At 28.7% G+C, this 16,954-nt stretch overlaps 3 protein-coding genes across 3 annotated transcripts; 1 reads left to right on the forward strand and 2 right to left on the reverse strand.

Annotated features, from left to right (window-relative positions):
- Positions 1-711: 711 nt before the first annotated feature.
- Positions 712-4,497, reverse strand: LOC114132115 (protein adenylyltransferase Fic). Its single transcript, XM_027997508.2, has 7 exons — positions 4,361-4,497; positions 3,753-4,185; positions 3,486-3,688; positions 3,250-3,429; positions 1,652-1,915; positions 1,320-1,573; positions 712-1,262 (listed from the first exon to the last, which is right to left on the reverse strand). Exons 2-7 carry the CDS (start codon positions 4,015-4,017, stop codon positions 1,091-1,093), a joined length of 1,338 nt encoding a protein of 445 aa, XP_027853309.1. The 5' UTR covers positions 4,018-4,185; positions 4,361-4,497; the 3' UTR covers positions 712-1,090.
- Positions 4,498-4,614: 117 nt separating this feature from the next.
- LOC114132116 (probable malonyl-CoA-acyl carrier protein transacylase, mitochondrial) lies at positions 4,615-7,281 on the forward strand. The gene is made up of 4 exons (XM_027997509.2): positions 4,615-5,047; positions 5,106-5,504; positions 5,566-5,783; positions 6,685-7,281. Exons 1-4 carry the CDS (start codon positions 4,783-4,785, stop codon positions 7,078-7,080), a joined length of 1,278 nt encoding a protein of 425 aa, XP_027853310.2. The 5' UTR covers positions 4,615-4,782; the 3' UTR covers positions 7,081-7,281.
- A 1,426-nt stretch (positions 7,282-8,707) lies between these two features.
- Positions 8,708-13,539, reverse strand: LOC114132119 (peptidyl-alpha-hydroxyglycine alpha-amidating lyase 2-like). Its single transcript, XM_050202269.1, has 7 exons — positions 13,136-13,539; positions 11,818-11,954; positions 11,554-11,752; positions 11,239-11,440; positions 9,872-10,060; positions 9,648-9,763; positions 8,708-9,355 (listed from the first exon to the last, which is right to left on the reverse strand). The coding sequence occupies exons 1-7, from the start codon at positions 13,352-13,354 to the stop codon at positions 9,230-9,232; spliced, it is 1,188 nt and encodes a 395-aa protein (XP_050058226.1). The 5' UTR covers positions 13,355-13,539; the 3' UTR covers positions 8,708-9,229.
- Between the last annotated feature and the right edge of the window lie 3,415 nt (positions 13,540-16,954).

Consider the following 16,954-nt stretch of genomic DNA (forward strand, 5'->3'; position numbering starts at 1 on the left):
TAATGTACACCATTAGTAGCGTACCCACACATTTCAGATTATATTGAAATAAAAATTTAGGATTAAATTATTACAAATATATTTAATGTAAATAATAAATACATTTTGGTCCAAAATAATATGTATTATAAAATAAAATTATACACGAATAATCAAAAATGTAAATTAAAAAATAAACATGTTTTTTATAAATAAAAGTATCATTTGTTTGGAAATTAAACATAATTTAATAGTTTACACATATCAACAAAGATAACTAAAACTTAAAAATAATCAACATTGAATATATTATATAACAAGAAATAATAGGTAACTGTTAACATAAAAAATATATCACAGGCAATATAATAATAAGAATAAATTGTATCTATTAATTAAATATTTAATATACAATAAAGTACATAGGTATTTATTGGTTATATTTTATAATATTAATTTGCTTTGGTTAACAACAATACCCAATTAATTTTCAGACCTATAGCTAAAATATAAGATAAATTAATTTTTTTTTCTCTACCTATACAAACATTTTTTTTAAATTCTAAGATATTTATGTAAGAAAGATTATTGTATTGTAAATAATAATCTAATATTATTATGTTAGTCAATATAAGATACATTTTTGTTTATCCATTACAATTATAACTTAGTAGTGACTCATAAAAACAAGATTTATACATTTAATTTAATTTTCTTATAAAATATAATTACTATTAAATAATAAGAGGAATATATTTAACGTTCTATACTCTGTCCAGCAAGAGAATACACCAATTCTGCGCATCCTCTTGCATTACCCTGCTATCAAAACCGGTTTCCATATAACAAGGTGAAGTTTTGGGATGCGTAGAAAAACTGATTTTGTTTGGCCCGCGTTCTCTTGCTGGATAGAGTATAGGTTTAATTAATAACATAGTCATCAAAGACTTTATACATAGTTATATTGAGATTAAAAATATACATCAGAAAATGTATATAAAATTGACTTAAATGTTTAGTATAAATACAATTTTGTATATATTTACAATACTACACCAATTTCACTTTCAATAAATTTTGTGACTGATACATTTTTAGACTTAGGACAAAATTAAGATTCATTTATAATTATATTATCATAATCTAATTCTGGAATGTCAGTTGAAAATTCGGTTGTAGTAGACAATAAAAAATGATTTAATGTTCTTTCAGTGCATTCAGCAATAAACCTCAAAAATGGCCTAATGTCTCCTTTATTTGCGAATTCCAAAGTTCGATAATATCTAAAATGAAAAAAATGAAATAATTTTTATTTATAAATATTAAAATATTATATTTACTTATGTCTTTCTCCTTTTGGTATAATAACTGGTGGATAGCCAGCTTGCATTAAAATCATATTCATCAGCAGACGTGAAGTTCGTCCATTACCATCAGTAAATGGATGTATATGTACTAATTTGTAATGTGCCAGAGCTGCAAATCTTACAGGATGCAGTCTGAGAGTAGATTCAGAATTGAGCCATAAAGAAAAATTTTCAATTAATGTTCCAATATGAGATGGTCCCGGAGGAACATGGCCACCAACAAATACCTAAGGAAATTAACACAAATAAAAATTAATTAATGTTTAAAAAACTTATTGAAAGAATACTATAACTGTAATACATACTTGTGTTTGACGAAAAACTCCACTTTCTAAAGGATCAACGAATCCCATTACTCGTTTATGAATTTCCAAAATATCATCAACAGATATATTACCAAGTCGATTGATTAATGTTGCATTTATGTACTTAAGAGCTGCTTCTAGACCTATTATCTCATTGTGTTCAGCAATACTTCTACCACCAATGGCCATTCTAGTTTCTAAAATAGACCTAGTTTCTGATAAAGACATTCTATTTCCTTCAATGCCAACAGTATGATAAATGTGCTAAAAAAAAAAATCAGAAATTAAATTTGTTTATTTTTTTTAAATGTTTAAATTTAAATAAATTAATATTAATGGTTTCATTTTACTAGAAAAGAATATGCTACTACGCATATTTTGGGATGTTGGTAAATAAATATTTGTTATCAAATTAGAAAAAAAAAATATTTAAAATAATATTAATTTTAAAATAAGTGTAGTCATGCACCATCAATAAACTCTATTGTATCTTCTAAAAAATATTGTAGAGATAAATTGATACTTTGAAGCAAACATTTGTATTTATTAATTTACTATTTAATAATTAATGAATGATAATACCTAACATACCTATACAATTATTTTTTTACATTCATTATGAAACATAAAACTTAAACAATTAAGTAAATAATAATATAATATAAGTAAAATAAGTAAAATAAGCATGTGTGATGATAATGATTAAAATACAGAAAAAACCTTGATTATCTGTCAACTTCTGTTATACACCACTCACCGTTTTAATAGTTTCATGAGAGTAATATAATAACAATCATAAATAGTAAATAGAATATTATATAGCTGTATTATGGGTAAAGAGTATATGTGCACTTATTTTTGTTTATAGATAAGCTATATCATATTTTCTGCAACATATCATCATTTACTATTATGAATATTAAGAATACATATATTATGTACCTTGACGTACACATATTTTATACACTATACAATCAGTACTTAATTAATTTTTTCCATACTCATGTATGTTTTTTGTAATGAAAAATGTCTGAAAAACAAAAACATTTGCCTAATAACTTGGAAAAAAAGTATGAAATAGTTCAACACTTACGAAAAAGGAGTGAGTTGTTACAAACTCAGCAAATAATTATTTAAAATTATCTAAAAAAACGCCCATGATTCATATAAATAAATAAAAATGAACCATTTTTAAAATAATCTTATTTAATAATCAAATATGTTCACTTATATGTTAATATAAAAATATTATTTTTCTTTTATCCATTTAATACTATTATCTATCACCATCAGGGTTCAGATACAGATGGATAATAGAAGAAGAGGTTTTACTGTATATTTATTATACATAATGAAAGGTTTTTTTCAAAGATGTTTTTATAATTTAAAATTAAATAAAAATAATTGGCATTTTTATAAAAAGATTTATTTGAGAATTGTATAAAAAGAATTTTAGTAATTAGATAAAATAAAAAATAGGGTAGTATTGTATTTTAAATTTTTTAAATATTTGGTTTTTTATTATTTATCATATATAAAAAAGGAATTATGTTGTAATTAAAAATTATAATTTAAATTATTTCTTTGTTGTTAGTTACCTGAAAATATGCTTCTTTTTTTGCTCTTCTAAGAGCCATATTAGAATCTGATATTAAAGCCATTTTATCTCTTTTTTCGTCAATACGCTTGAGCTGTTGCCAATCCAAATCATCAACAATAATTTGAGTTCTTTTACGATTGATTAATGCTTCTTTATGTTTTGGACTATATATAAGTGCCTGTTAAAAATACTATGATTAAATTAACAGGTTTATGATTATTTATATTAACAAACCTGATAATACATCTGATCGGCTGTTAAAATGTCATCTCGAAGTGTTTCAATAAGTTCACCATAACCATTTAATAAATCAGGATTTTTTGGAGCAAGTGCAATACCATGTTCGATAAGTTTTAACGCTTTTTCACCTTTACCCATTGATTTCATCTCGTTGGCAGCAATCAGTGACATTAACGCTTCCACATTATCTTGATCAGCTATACAATATAGATTTATTAAAAATATACATCAAAAAAAGAATGAATCATTATTCCAACTTACACACAACATGCACATCTGTTTCTCTGATGATTAGTTCGTGGGCGTCTTGATTCGAATCAAAATATTCATGATCATCAAAATCAATAATAGAAAAAGGGCGGCGTACAATCAGATGTCTGGTTTGATCATCAACGTACAGAGTGTAGTTCCAGTATTTATTAAAAACAATACTTGACAGTGCTCCAAACAAAAATATAAAGATCACAGAATAATATTTGTACATTACCCCATTGCTTTGGAATAACTTCAGAGCTAAACACCTCATGATTATTATAGAATCTTATATCATCAATATAATAAAATAATGAAATAAAAATTTAAGTATATATATTATAAAACTTCACGATGGTCCTGCAATGTACATAGGCTTCATTCTGCTCGTGATTTTCATGAGTGTTATTGGTCCAAAAAAACGAATGCCCATGGTTCACATCTGTCAAGATCGGCATCGAATAATAAATTAATAAACATATTGTTAAAGCGGTAGACTAGGAATGATACGATATAAGAGTATCTTCATTCTAGCCTCTAGGTAGCAAATATTTACGGTAAATATTAAAACATGTACATTGAATACATGCCAAATGAACATGTTTACATTTACGTACCTATTAAATCACTTCAAAGTTCAAATTTCAATACTCCATAACTCTTGAAGGGTTTTTAAATTTTTTTTTTATGTAGTCATCATTTCATAAGTCGTCACCCGTCACTAGTCAGCATGATAATACTGATAAAGCCTTTTATCGTTTGTTCTTTGATATAATATTATATTGTCCGTGCTTAGTGGTATCACCATAGATAACAAAAGATTTTTGTGTGGTATTTTCTCACGTGCTTCAAAATATTTTGTGATATCAGTATCACAGAATTACATTTTCGTTTTCGTTGGTATTCATTAATATTAACTAATTATTTAATTATTTCAAAATTTAATTTGTTCAATTTGTTTATGATTGTGAATGTTTAAAAATCGTATTTTTTTTACTTTTTAAATATAGATCTCGATTGAAGAACATTTTAGAACACTATGGTGTTAATTGGAAAGTGTCATCAATTGTATGGCTGTTTTCAAAAAACGTCCACTAAACGCTTAATAAATACCTTATTCAGTTCTTCGTCAGAATCAAAATATTTAAATTATGGGCCACAACTAAGGTTCATGTCAATTGACAACGATTCAAAACACACACATGAAACTGACATAAAAAAATTGTTGGAAGATGGGACAGTCCCAGAAGAGTCATCTGTTGTAGGAGACACTGAAAACTGGACAACATCCCCATATCCGAAAGGTTTGAATTACATATTTAGAACAGTATTTTTCTTAATTTATTTGTTGTTTACAACCAGGTTCATATGTACCTCACAAAAACCAGTCTCAAGCGCAGCATGCTCTACGGCCAAAGGTTGACCCCAAAGAAACATCAATACTCATGTTTCCTGGCCAAGGTACCCAGTTTGTGGGTATGGGAAAAAATCTGTTAGTGTTTCCTCAGGTTGTAGAGATGTTCGAAGCAGCCAGTGAAATACTGAAGTATAATCTATTGAAACTTTGTTTGGAAGGACCAAAATCTAAATTGGATCAAACCATCTATAGTCAACCAGCCATCTTTGTGTGTTCCTTAGGTGCAGTTGAGAAACTAAAAGAAGAGAAACTTAGTGCCATTGAAAACTGTATGGCTGTTGCTGGTTATAGTATTGGAGAATTTGCTGCGCTTACATTTGCTGGATGCTTTTCATTCGAACAAGGTAATAAATAACTTTTTATATCATAGTTTTATTTTTCTAAAAAATTCTTTAATTTTTTCAGCGGTCAATTTAGTAAAAGTACGTGCTGAAGCAATGCATTATGCATCTGAAATTGAACCGGGTGGGATGGCAAACATTTATTTAAGTCCAGATTCTAAATTAAAATATGCTTTGAAAATGGCCAGAGATTGGTGTCTGGATAAAGGAATTGAAAAACCTGTTTGTTCTATATCAAACTATTTGAATCCTGATTGTAAAGTGGTTGCTGGACATTTAGAAGTAAGAAGTATTTAATTGGTCTTTGGAAAAAAATCCAAAAATCCACAATATAAAAATTAATTTTTTTTTTAATGATAATTAATAGTTTTAATAATACAATAAAATATTTAGGTATAAAAGGTATTATTTGTACAATTAAGAGGACAACAGTGCAATATTTGTTTTCACTCTAAGACCCACACTCAACATAGATAACATTTTTTCACTTAACATCGTTTTTTTTCATGATTTTTGAGTAACCTTAAAGTAAAATTACTTATTACAAAAACTATTGAGGACAATGTCTTTGAGGGTATGACATATCGGTTATATATTATTATTATTATTTTTTGAGGGCTTTGAATAATTTTGGGCGGCTCTGCCTATTTTCACTATTATTATGTAGTGCCTTGTTAAGATTGGTCAAAAAGTCAAATCCAGTCAAAAACTATTATATCATTTATATCCATTAAAACAATAAAAGTGATTGCATTTTATTCATTGGCTTAGAAATTATGTTTTAAAGACATTCATCAAATATAATTACATAAATTTTGTTCTAACTTACTACTTAGTTGTGGTTCTCAGAACTATTTAATTAAATGGAAGTTTGTCATATTATTGCAGTTTCACTGTATTTAATATTATTCCTTAATTATATTAAATATTCCTACCTTACCTATGTTTTACAAATTATTAATGTTTTATTGTTATTTATTTATATTCATATATTAAATTACTATTAGTTTTTATTTAGCCATAGAGTAAACATGTTATATTAAAATGGATTAATTTTTATAATGGGAATTTTTTTTTTTTTTGAAATTCACTTTAACTAGTCTTACAAGATTGTAACTAAATATTAAATTAGTAGCATAATATTGTATACAAAATATTTATTGATTTATTATAATTATTCTAGGCATTAAAGTATTTAGAATCAAATTTAAAACAATATAACCTAAGAAAGATGCAAAGGTTAAATGTTTCTGGTGCATTTCATACGGAACTCATGCGCCCTGCTGTTGAACCATTTGCAGCTGCATTGCGTAACATAAAAATAGCAGAACCTCTGATAGCCGTTCATTCAAATATTGATGGAAAACGTTATCATAACAGTGCTCAAATTTATAGAAATTTACCTAAACAAATATACAAACCTGTTAAGTGGGAACAGACATTACACATATTGTATGAACGTCCAGTTGGGTCTGATTTCCCAGATACCTTTGAGTGTGGTCCTGGCTCTACCCTCAGAAATCTATTAAAAACAGTTAATTCTAAGGCTCATTCTTCTTGTCTGACTATTGATATTTAATGTATTTATTGAGTAGGAAACTTTAATTATAAAACTATTTATAATGCAATACCAGTTATTTGTTATATATTATTATTATACTGTTTTATGTAATTCTCTCAGTAGATTATTTCATCTATTGAGACTTATAATTAAATAAACTACGACTGGTATACACTAAGATATGTAATAAAATAAAATTCTATAATTTAAAATACAAAACCATTTTATTGTAGACTAAGGGTAATCTTACTATCCATGCTAAAATCCAAGTTTTTTTTATCCATAACTCAACATATCAGATATTTTTTTCTTAATAGTTTTGAAATTTAAAATTTTGATTTAACATTGACTTACAATTTTGTTAATTCTTCCATTTTATTAAATTAAATGTATAGTAATTTACAATGTAAAATCATTTCAGGTGCATCGGTGTTAATTAGTATCCAGGTGTATTCAAAAATTAAATTTTAATCTGTGACTTTTACGAAAAAATTTTATTTTGCATGGCTAAAAGATATTTTGTAGTGAGTGATCTTCTGGAGTATCTAGGAAATGAGTTACCTTATTCCTCCAATGTATGTATTTTTATTTTTTTCAATTAATTATACTAAAAAACTATCATTTATATCAATTTATTTGTAGAATCAACGAGTCTAAAATTTGTACCCAAATATTTCATTATAAAAATCTTTTTTTTTTTACCAAAGTTCTGGGTAAAAGTTCCAAACAGATACCCAAGAGCATATACTTTACATGAAAAGCTTAATACATATAATAATTTAATGAGTCGAACTAATAAACAACAGTTGAATCAAAATACCACTTTTATAACAATCCAAAAACTATAATAAATTAATTTTTATCACAAATAAGAAACATTATATTATATCGCCATAAGATGAAGTGCAAAGCATCAGATGAATAATTTAAAATAATTATAAAAAGTTATTATTATGTTTTATTATATTGTAATCATTAATTACATTTCAGTAGGTATCTCAAAAAGCATATAAAATGTGGTATGATGAATCGGAAACGTTTGAAATCAGTGGGCAATGTGCTCATAATATTACTCACTAGCAGCGCCGGATAGGCAAAGTATCGGCCCACCTAGTTTTAGGATTTTAACCGGCTCTAAAAATGTTAGCGCCAAATTTTTCAATAATATATAGCCATTAATTCAAATACATTTTGAGCTGTTGCTGTTAAGAGTAACAGAGTTTGGGATATTCAACGATTTTCAGCCATATATTACTAAGTCAGTCCACCGAGTTTAACTCGGTAACTCGCCGGGCCTGAGTCACTAGTCATTACCAACCATTTTTTCAAATAAAAATCAAATGTTTGTAAAACTTTTGAATAACTTTACTCAAATAGATACTCCACAACACTGTCAGGTCTATATTATGTATAGTATGCCTACCTATTAAAAAATCTTACTATTTAATGGTACAATATAATATAATATATGTTTTACAAATTTGTATAATAATATGTCTAAAGGTCATTTATATATGTATGTATAATATATTTTTACACATATTATTGTTTATTATATCATTATACTTTTGTTTGATACTATAATGAATAAATATTAAACAACTATTTAGTGTAATACGTATTTGTACAGTCGAATACTCATAAATGTAGGTAAAATTCTGTACTTTATTATATTTTATACATTATCAAATTTCGATAGATGAAATATGAAAACAGCTAGGCGATAGATAATAGTGATCACGAACGACTGCCAACTGCAGCATAATAATTTAGGGACCAAAATAATATAATTTTATTCCCAACGTACCTATTCAATATATTTTCAATGTAGGTTATTGGTACTTAGGTACATAACATACTCCGATACTCGCATAATCACACACTATGCGTATGCATTATGTACCTATTTTTTTAAATTATACTTATTATAAGTAAGCCGAACAATATTTAGGAAAATATATTCTACTGGCTAGGTACTTGTAACAATATACTTAATAATTTTATTAAATTAATTGTTCAATCGTTAATTTAATGGATCATCCAATATACTGTTGTATATTCATTAAACAATAATCGAATAATGAATATATTGTGTCCTAATTCTATGGAATAAAATAAATATTGTTATTGTGTAGTTTTGTGTGTAGAATATTTTGAGTTTTGAGAATTATTCGGATTTTAATGGAGTAACTGATGCCATCGTATATTTCACTATACGGTTTGGATGGATGGAAGCTACATACAACGACGATCCGTCTTTCGATATCGCTATGTCATGCGGCACATTAATAGCCTGAAAAACAAGAAGCAATAAAATAATAAGGTAGGTATTAATTAGTAATTACTAAATGTTTTTTACTATATTATAATAATATAATGACGTATAAGCAGTGCAGCTCGGCAGTGTTTACATGCCTACCTATGAGTTATGAGTTTATGACATTAAATGATTTAAACGAGACAAATTATTAAAATATTTACAAACTCATTTGGTAGGTAGGTATATGCGTTTATATATGCGTGATAAAATAATTTCCTATCTAAAAAATATATTATTATATTAGACGATTATCGCATTAACTCACTCCATTTTTTGATAGTGTCCAGTGATCAACAATGTTCTCGGTCATAGGGTTTATGGTAAATCCTCGTACCGGTATCAGAGGTGACGTAGGTCCGTTGACGGCGTAAATCAGATCGCCTTAAAACGAAATTAAAAAAAAAAAAAACGTTTGTAAGATAGCAAAACAGCGAAATGACACATTAATAAACCAGCTATTCCACCCCTTTGCTACATCAAAACACATACCGTGATTGGTTATCGCGTACACACGTCCCAAGTCTGGCTGTTGAATCGTTAACGGAGCCTGTTCTTTACTTTCGGTCGAAAGTTCGGCGCCTCTGCACACGACTCTCATATCTTCGCGGTCAGCAATGCAGATGAGGTCGTGTTGTTCGAGCAACGCCAGACTGTGTGGTACTTGAAGGCTTAAAAATTCTAATAACACAATAAATTATAACACTGTGTGGATTTAACACAAGTATAAAACGCTAGGTACCCTGCTCTATAATTGCAAAATAGGTACTTGAGATTCTAAAATATTATACTCCTATACCCGACTATACGTTTATAAATCATCTAAAATCTATATGATTATCATCGGACTATACAGAGTATAAAAATATGGGTATAGTTATTTGATAATTTTTAGCTCTTGCCTAATCATTTGTTGAGCATTTCATAACTAAAATTATTTTATGAATCGTTTTTCATACACATTTTTTTTATTATATTGAAATTTATATTAATACCTAATTATAGGTACTTATATAGGTATTCAAACAAGTAAAAACACAATAAATTTTGTTTAAGAAGTACATGAATGGGAAATAGGCGCCCATAGGCCATAAGTAACACTTTAAGGGGAGGAAAAATAAAAAAATCTCAAATTTAAGTTAAAGAAAGATGTAATGTTATTTTAATATGTAAGTATACCATATATTAATATATACCATACTTATTTACTATTAAATATTATTTATATTTAATTTAATTTATTTTGGTATATTATAATTATTTTAAATAAAATGTAATAAGTACAAGAAAACTAATAGAAAATAAGAAAATAAAATAAAATCAAATACATTATTCGGTTTTTTAAATTAAACTGATGGTTTTTGTTAAGCAGTAACTGTTACTGAATACTTTTAGTTTACAATTATTTTTCGAACTTCTTAGCCGTCTAGATCAACAATTTTTCTATAATTATTAGTCTTGTAATAACTATGTAACTTCAACATGCAACTAAATATATATATATATATATATAAAAAATAAACTAAATACATTTTACTAAAAATCTGGGTCCTTAAAAATTCTCGTTTTTTTCGTCACTTTTTGTTGGTTTTTAAATATGCTTTTTAGTATTTATATTTTATTGTGACTGTAAATGACATAAAAATCGAAAGTTTATTTTTAAACTAAAAGTTCAATCCAAGTTAATTTATCTTTTAGAAAAGGTATCGAATTAAAAATTTTACCTATTATTTTTTAAATTTTGAACAAAACTTTCCCAATACTGAATTAACTACTAGATATTACAGCATGATTTGCAATGAAAATGGCTCAAAATGAATTAGTTTTTATTTTATTTTAAATATTGCAAAGTAATTTACCGTTGGCATGTGGAAAAACTCGTAGCAATTCTCCTCTGCTTGTGAACTTTAGGACTCTAGAGTTGCAGTATCCGTCTGCAATGAAAATTTCACCAGTGGAAGCGATGGCCACAGAAGTAGGTTGACACAATGTCCTGTATCCTTTGCCGTTCTCGAATCTCTTGCCAAAGGTTAATGACGCTCTGGGCGCTCCGGGCGAAAACTGTTTATTTTTTTATCACCATTATTCCGTTATATGTCAACATGCGTTGTGAATGAGTTTAAATGCGTTTGAGCAGAAAATTATAATATATTATAAAAGTGGTGTTTTTTAACCTTAAACACTTGATGCATAGCCACATCTGTGACCCATACGTTCCCTTGGCGATCTATTGTGATGCCATGAGGCATGTAGAAGAAACCTGCTCCCCAGCTGGATAAAACCTCTCCAGTTTTCGGACTCAGAGTGACAATGGCGTTTGTTAAAATGGGACCTTCCTCTATATGTTGGTAGTGGAATGTTTCATTGAATGAGCTAAACAATTTTGATAAATATTTTATGCAAATTCTGGAAAAAAAGGACAAGATAGTTAAACTCACTTCTCATCCCAGACACGGCTTCCCCGGTGAAAAATCACAGGTTGTCCGACCGTGTTTATTGCTACCCCGCTCACTTGTCCGAGGCGGGGTATCGGACTTCTTGGCCATCCTTCTACTTCTACGGGCCTGTTAATGTCCTGTGTTTGTTCATATCAATTAAGAGCCATTTATTAAAAATATAAGTTTATGCATAAATGCGTAATGGGTTATGATTGAGTAAAACAATATTTTATATTTAAAATTAAATACAATATACAACTTTAAGTTTTGTCTTTGATAAATATATAATAAACTATACCGGTATTTTTCCCGAATGGTATGTTACCCAAAAGTCCGTAAACCCGTAACTTTTTTTCCCGTACACCTTTTACCTGAATCAATATTAAAGTCAATAAATTATAATACGTATAAAAATAAAAATTAACTAATAAAATTAATAATAAGTATTATAATAACGTAATAAATTATGTAATGTAATTAAATATTAAAAAGGCATATCCGCATATATGTCGTAATAACGACGGTAAAGTGTGATAAAGGAAAGATACTACTCTACTTTTTCGTAAATACTCTCTTTATTGCATGAACAAATGATAACCTATTATATATAGATTAGAATGTATAGAAATAGTTGTATTTAATGTATTTTAGTTATATAGATATAAAATATAATATATATAGCAAATACGCCACTGTAGTTCTTCGTAATAACAAAATTTTTAAATTTTTTTTATTTTGGGAACAATAATCGTCGGATAAAAGGTTTCAGGTTTTTAGACTTTCGGGAAAAATACATACATTCATATCGATAAAATAAAGTTTAATGTACCTAACTTTGATTCATTTTTCTTTGTTTACATTTATTTCAATTAACATAATGTAAAAGTCCTGCCCATACTTTTGTATGAAATATGATATGTGTTTTACACTTTTTATTCTCTACTCTCTAAGATGGTATAACGACTATAACGCGAATTTTAAAACAAAATTTAAATGTTTGTATATACATTATACAATAATGGTATTTATGAAGGTCAAGGGCCCCCCAAGTTCGGAGCCCCGAAACATTGCCGCGCCTTGCAATCCTATATAGTTTACGCCTCTTACAATAGGGTTCCATAAGTGTTGGTAAAAAGTAAAAAATAATTCTCGAAGGTCATAAAAAATAAAATGGATGGAAAAAGTGAAATATTGGATTATTTATGACACAGAATGAAAAATGTACGAATCGACCTTATGTCCTACTTATTTATAATATCGTCAATCAACATTATTAAACCATATGTGTCTAATATATATCATAATAATATATACTCGCCTGTGACGACAACGGCAATGAAATCGGCGGTGGAGGTGATGATTCAGTGGCGGCAGCGGCAGAGTCGTCGACGTTATCGCTACCGTACACTACTCGCTTGATCGCGTCATAAAAACTGCTGTCAACCGGCCAACCGACTGTCGACACGGGACACGTGGCCAAAAAAGTGGCCAGGAAGACTGTGGTGGCCAACAGCGACAAGTACAGCGGCTGACCCATAGTGCAGCAGTAACTGCTGCAGGTATGTGACGTGATGTGGGTGCGCGTGGGCGCTATACGTATTTCAGTGGGTAAGACGTGTACGAAGTGTCTTGTGTTAGTGTATAATATATTTCGTTATCGATGCATTGGCACAGTGGCGGCGGCGACGACAGCGATTCACGAATTTGGCCTTGGTAAAATCGCCGAGATCAATACCTTAGGTATGCCACAGCAGTGGTCGGTTAATTTGATCGCCAGAGAGCGCAGCGGGACCCCCCTCCGTGCACCCTTAAACGACACGCTTCCCCTCCATCCACCCTTAAATTACATGTATGTAATCATTCACTTCCTCTCAACAGCGATGATGAATCGCTGGGAGATGACCCCTGACCCACCCTAAAGTGTATAAACCCGTTCCACCACAAGTCGTGACGCTCTATAATAATATAAGTTTTAAATTTTTATTAAAATTTATTATACATAAAATTAATATAATTTAATAATATTTTATATGGATATGTGAACTTATGCAGGACGGAATCGGATCTAAAAATGTCAACACTCTGAGATGAAAATAAAATATACGTCCTCTTAAGATTAAAGCAGATCCGGATATACCTATATTCTGCATTCCTGCATTGTATTTAAAGTTTATTTTTATTCACAGCGTTGAACGCTTTAACTAGATCTAACTATCTAAGTAAATTAATGTATACTTTTTAGTTTTTTCTTTATCTAATACAAAGTAGATCTTATTATGTTTGCTATGGCTTAGTCAGTGCTTTTATTAGGACTAAAACCAAATTGATTTTTAAAAAGAAAATTATTCGATTCTAAGTAGAATTAATTACCTAATCTTGTTTTAAATGTTTTAGGTAATGATTATTTTAAAAGTTTTTGCTATGTTTACAATACCCAGTGTTAAACAAAAATTATTGTGAGATGAAATAAGAAATTTTCTGTGTATACTTGTTATCAACACTACTTTAAAATATCTGGTACTTAATTTTGGGTTATACAAATATTAAATTATAGTTTAATAATTTATAAGATTATATTATTATATATATTTATTTTTTGATAGATCGGAAGATAAATTGTCGAGTATATAATATGGAAAAGTTAGGTTAAAAACAAAAAAAAATATTGTTAAAAATTCCTGTTATATTATATTCGCTTATTTATAGCTCATATCATATATTATATTGATGCTAAAAATGTTTATTTCTCATTGAAACTTTTAATAAATTTCCAACTATATTTTCGAACTGGAAGTGATTTTAACTATACCTATCTATTATAATACAATTAAATCTTAAACAAATATTTAGGTATATGACTTAATAAAATAATAACAAAAATGAAATAATCTTATAAACTAGATAAATAATATTTTACGAGTATAATATTGATATGACCTATTCACGGTCAGTCATAATATGCACTGGTATAACTTTGATAAAAAAAAAAAAAAATCAGCGATGCTAGAACTTGGAGCACCCAATATTTTCAGTTAGTCTTTTGAATTTTTGATTAAACTTTATCCATCCACGTTTTCTTCCAAATATTAATAGGAATATAATATTTGAATAATGGCATTGCGACTATGTATAATATGTATTGAAAATATCAATTTGTGCCTATTAATTTCTTCAATAATAGGTAAAAAAGCAATGTTTAACTAACAACGTGGTTTTTAATCCAATATATTATAAAGCTATTTTTAATTGTATCAAAAATGGATATGCGTGTTCAAGTTGTTGTAAAATAACATTATCGTTTGCTTCACACATTTCACTATTACATATACACCATATACGTATACCGATTGGCGTAATTACGAGTGGAGGGTGATTTGGGTGTCGTATTTTAAAAAAAGACTGGTTAACTACGTTTATTTACTGATATTGTTGAATTTTTGTAATTATTTGTTTCCGTGTCACATGATGCGTAAATACATTAATTGCACTGAAAAGAGATGCTTATGATAATGCAGTAACCCGGTTTTTACTATTTAGGTATTCACCTTGAGCAATTAGGATACTATATTACCAGGACCGGCTCAAGTGTTTAAACACACCTAGGCAAACTTGAGTTTTGCCACTCCTTACATACTACATCGAACATTTTTTTTTATCTATATACAAAAATATTAAATGCCACCCTAGGCGTGGGCCTATGTCGCCTGCCCCTTGAGTCGGGCCTGTATATTACTAATAATTGTATAAGTTATTTTATTATACTCGTACTATTTTTATGTTTTTGTCAATTAACATATTATTTTTAGATCGTAGGTAGTATTTTTTCTGGTTATGACTTTTCACGAAGATGTACAGGTTAAGTTTACCTAACCTTTCGCTAAATGGTAAACAAAAATATAGTTGTTTTTTTCTGTTTACCATCGCAAGCGCATCGGGGAGGTACCACATATATTATTTTTCTGTATATAAAAAGGGTCGTATAGTTGCTAGTTAGAATTAGACATGATTTAACCACAATTACGCATAGACCTAACGACTTACCAGGCTATTTTAAATTTGTCTTAGTAAATAAACTTTATATTTTAACTTTATTAAGTGTTTATTTACTACAAAGTATAAACCTCTCATCACCGAAGCGGACCTACGACAAAGTGGACCTCGTCGTTAAATCATGCTGAGTTAATCTCTACAGAGACCGGTTCACTACAATGAATACAATTTTTTTGTGAAGGGGGGTATAAGTAAAATGTAAAAATATTTCATCCCCTCCCCTACAAACATGACCAAATTACGCCACTATGTAGAGACTAGAGGTACCTATAACATTCAAAACTCGTAACATAAAATAAGAAATATCCTTTTACAGTCACAGAGAACATACAGTAAAATATAATGTATACTATTGTAATGATAGCCGTCTATCGAATTATAGCTTTTTAGATGAGTACGACTAATAAACTGAGTACGAGGAATGGTGAACTGATCGACTCTTGACTGCTGACTAGTTTTTCTCGTACGTGTTGTGGTAATAAAATCAGTGACGCGTGCTTAGGAAAATGTGTGTGACACTAAAAAAAAGACAACGGAAGGAAGACTCCGTGACGACCAGCACCAGTAAACCCAGTTCGGTAACCCTCATACTTATATCATATAGGTAATATGTTTTTTATGAATGCTTTATATAATACATATATAATATATAGGTATTACATTAAAAATTTAGCTATTTAATTACACAATATTACATTAAGGCGCAGCTAGGATTTCATTCAAGAGGAGGAGGGAAATTAAAACTCGATTTTTTTTTAAATCATTTATTTACATTATTATTTTTAAATTATATCAATGATAATCGTCTAGAGTCTTTGCAAAATCAAACTATTATACCAATCGCTAAAGTGATTTTAATGTAAAATGTACTCTTTTTTATAAAAAAATAGAATTCAATTTGAGACGCAGGGAGGGAGTGCCCCCCTGTTCCACCCTCACTACGCCAATGCATTAAGGAGGACGACGTGCGTCGTACCCGCATGTGTAGTCTCCGTCTTACACACGTATGACATAGCAAATTTTTGTTCACCAGATTCAAAAGTATGCTGTTAGTTTTGATATTAGAGTAAATTGACCTATTATATAA

The sequence above is a fragment of the Aphis gossypii genome, chromosome 2, assembly GCF_020184175.1.
Source record: "Aphis gossypii isolate Hap1 chromosome 2, ASM2018417v2, whole genome shotgun sequence".
Taxonomy (NCBI): Eukaryota; Metazoa; Arthropoda; class Insecta; order Hemiptera; family Aphididae; genus Aphis; species Aphis gossypii.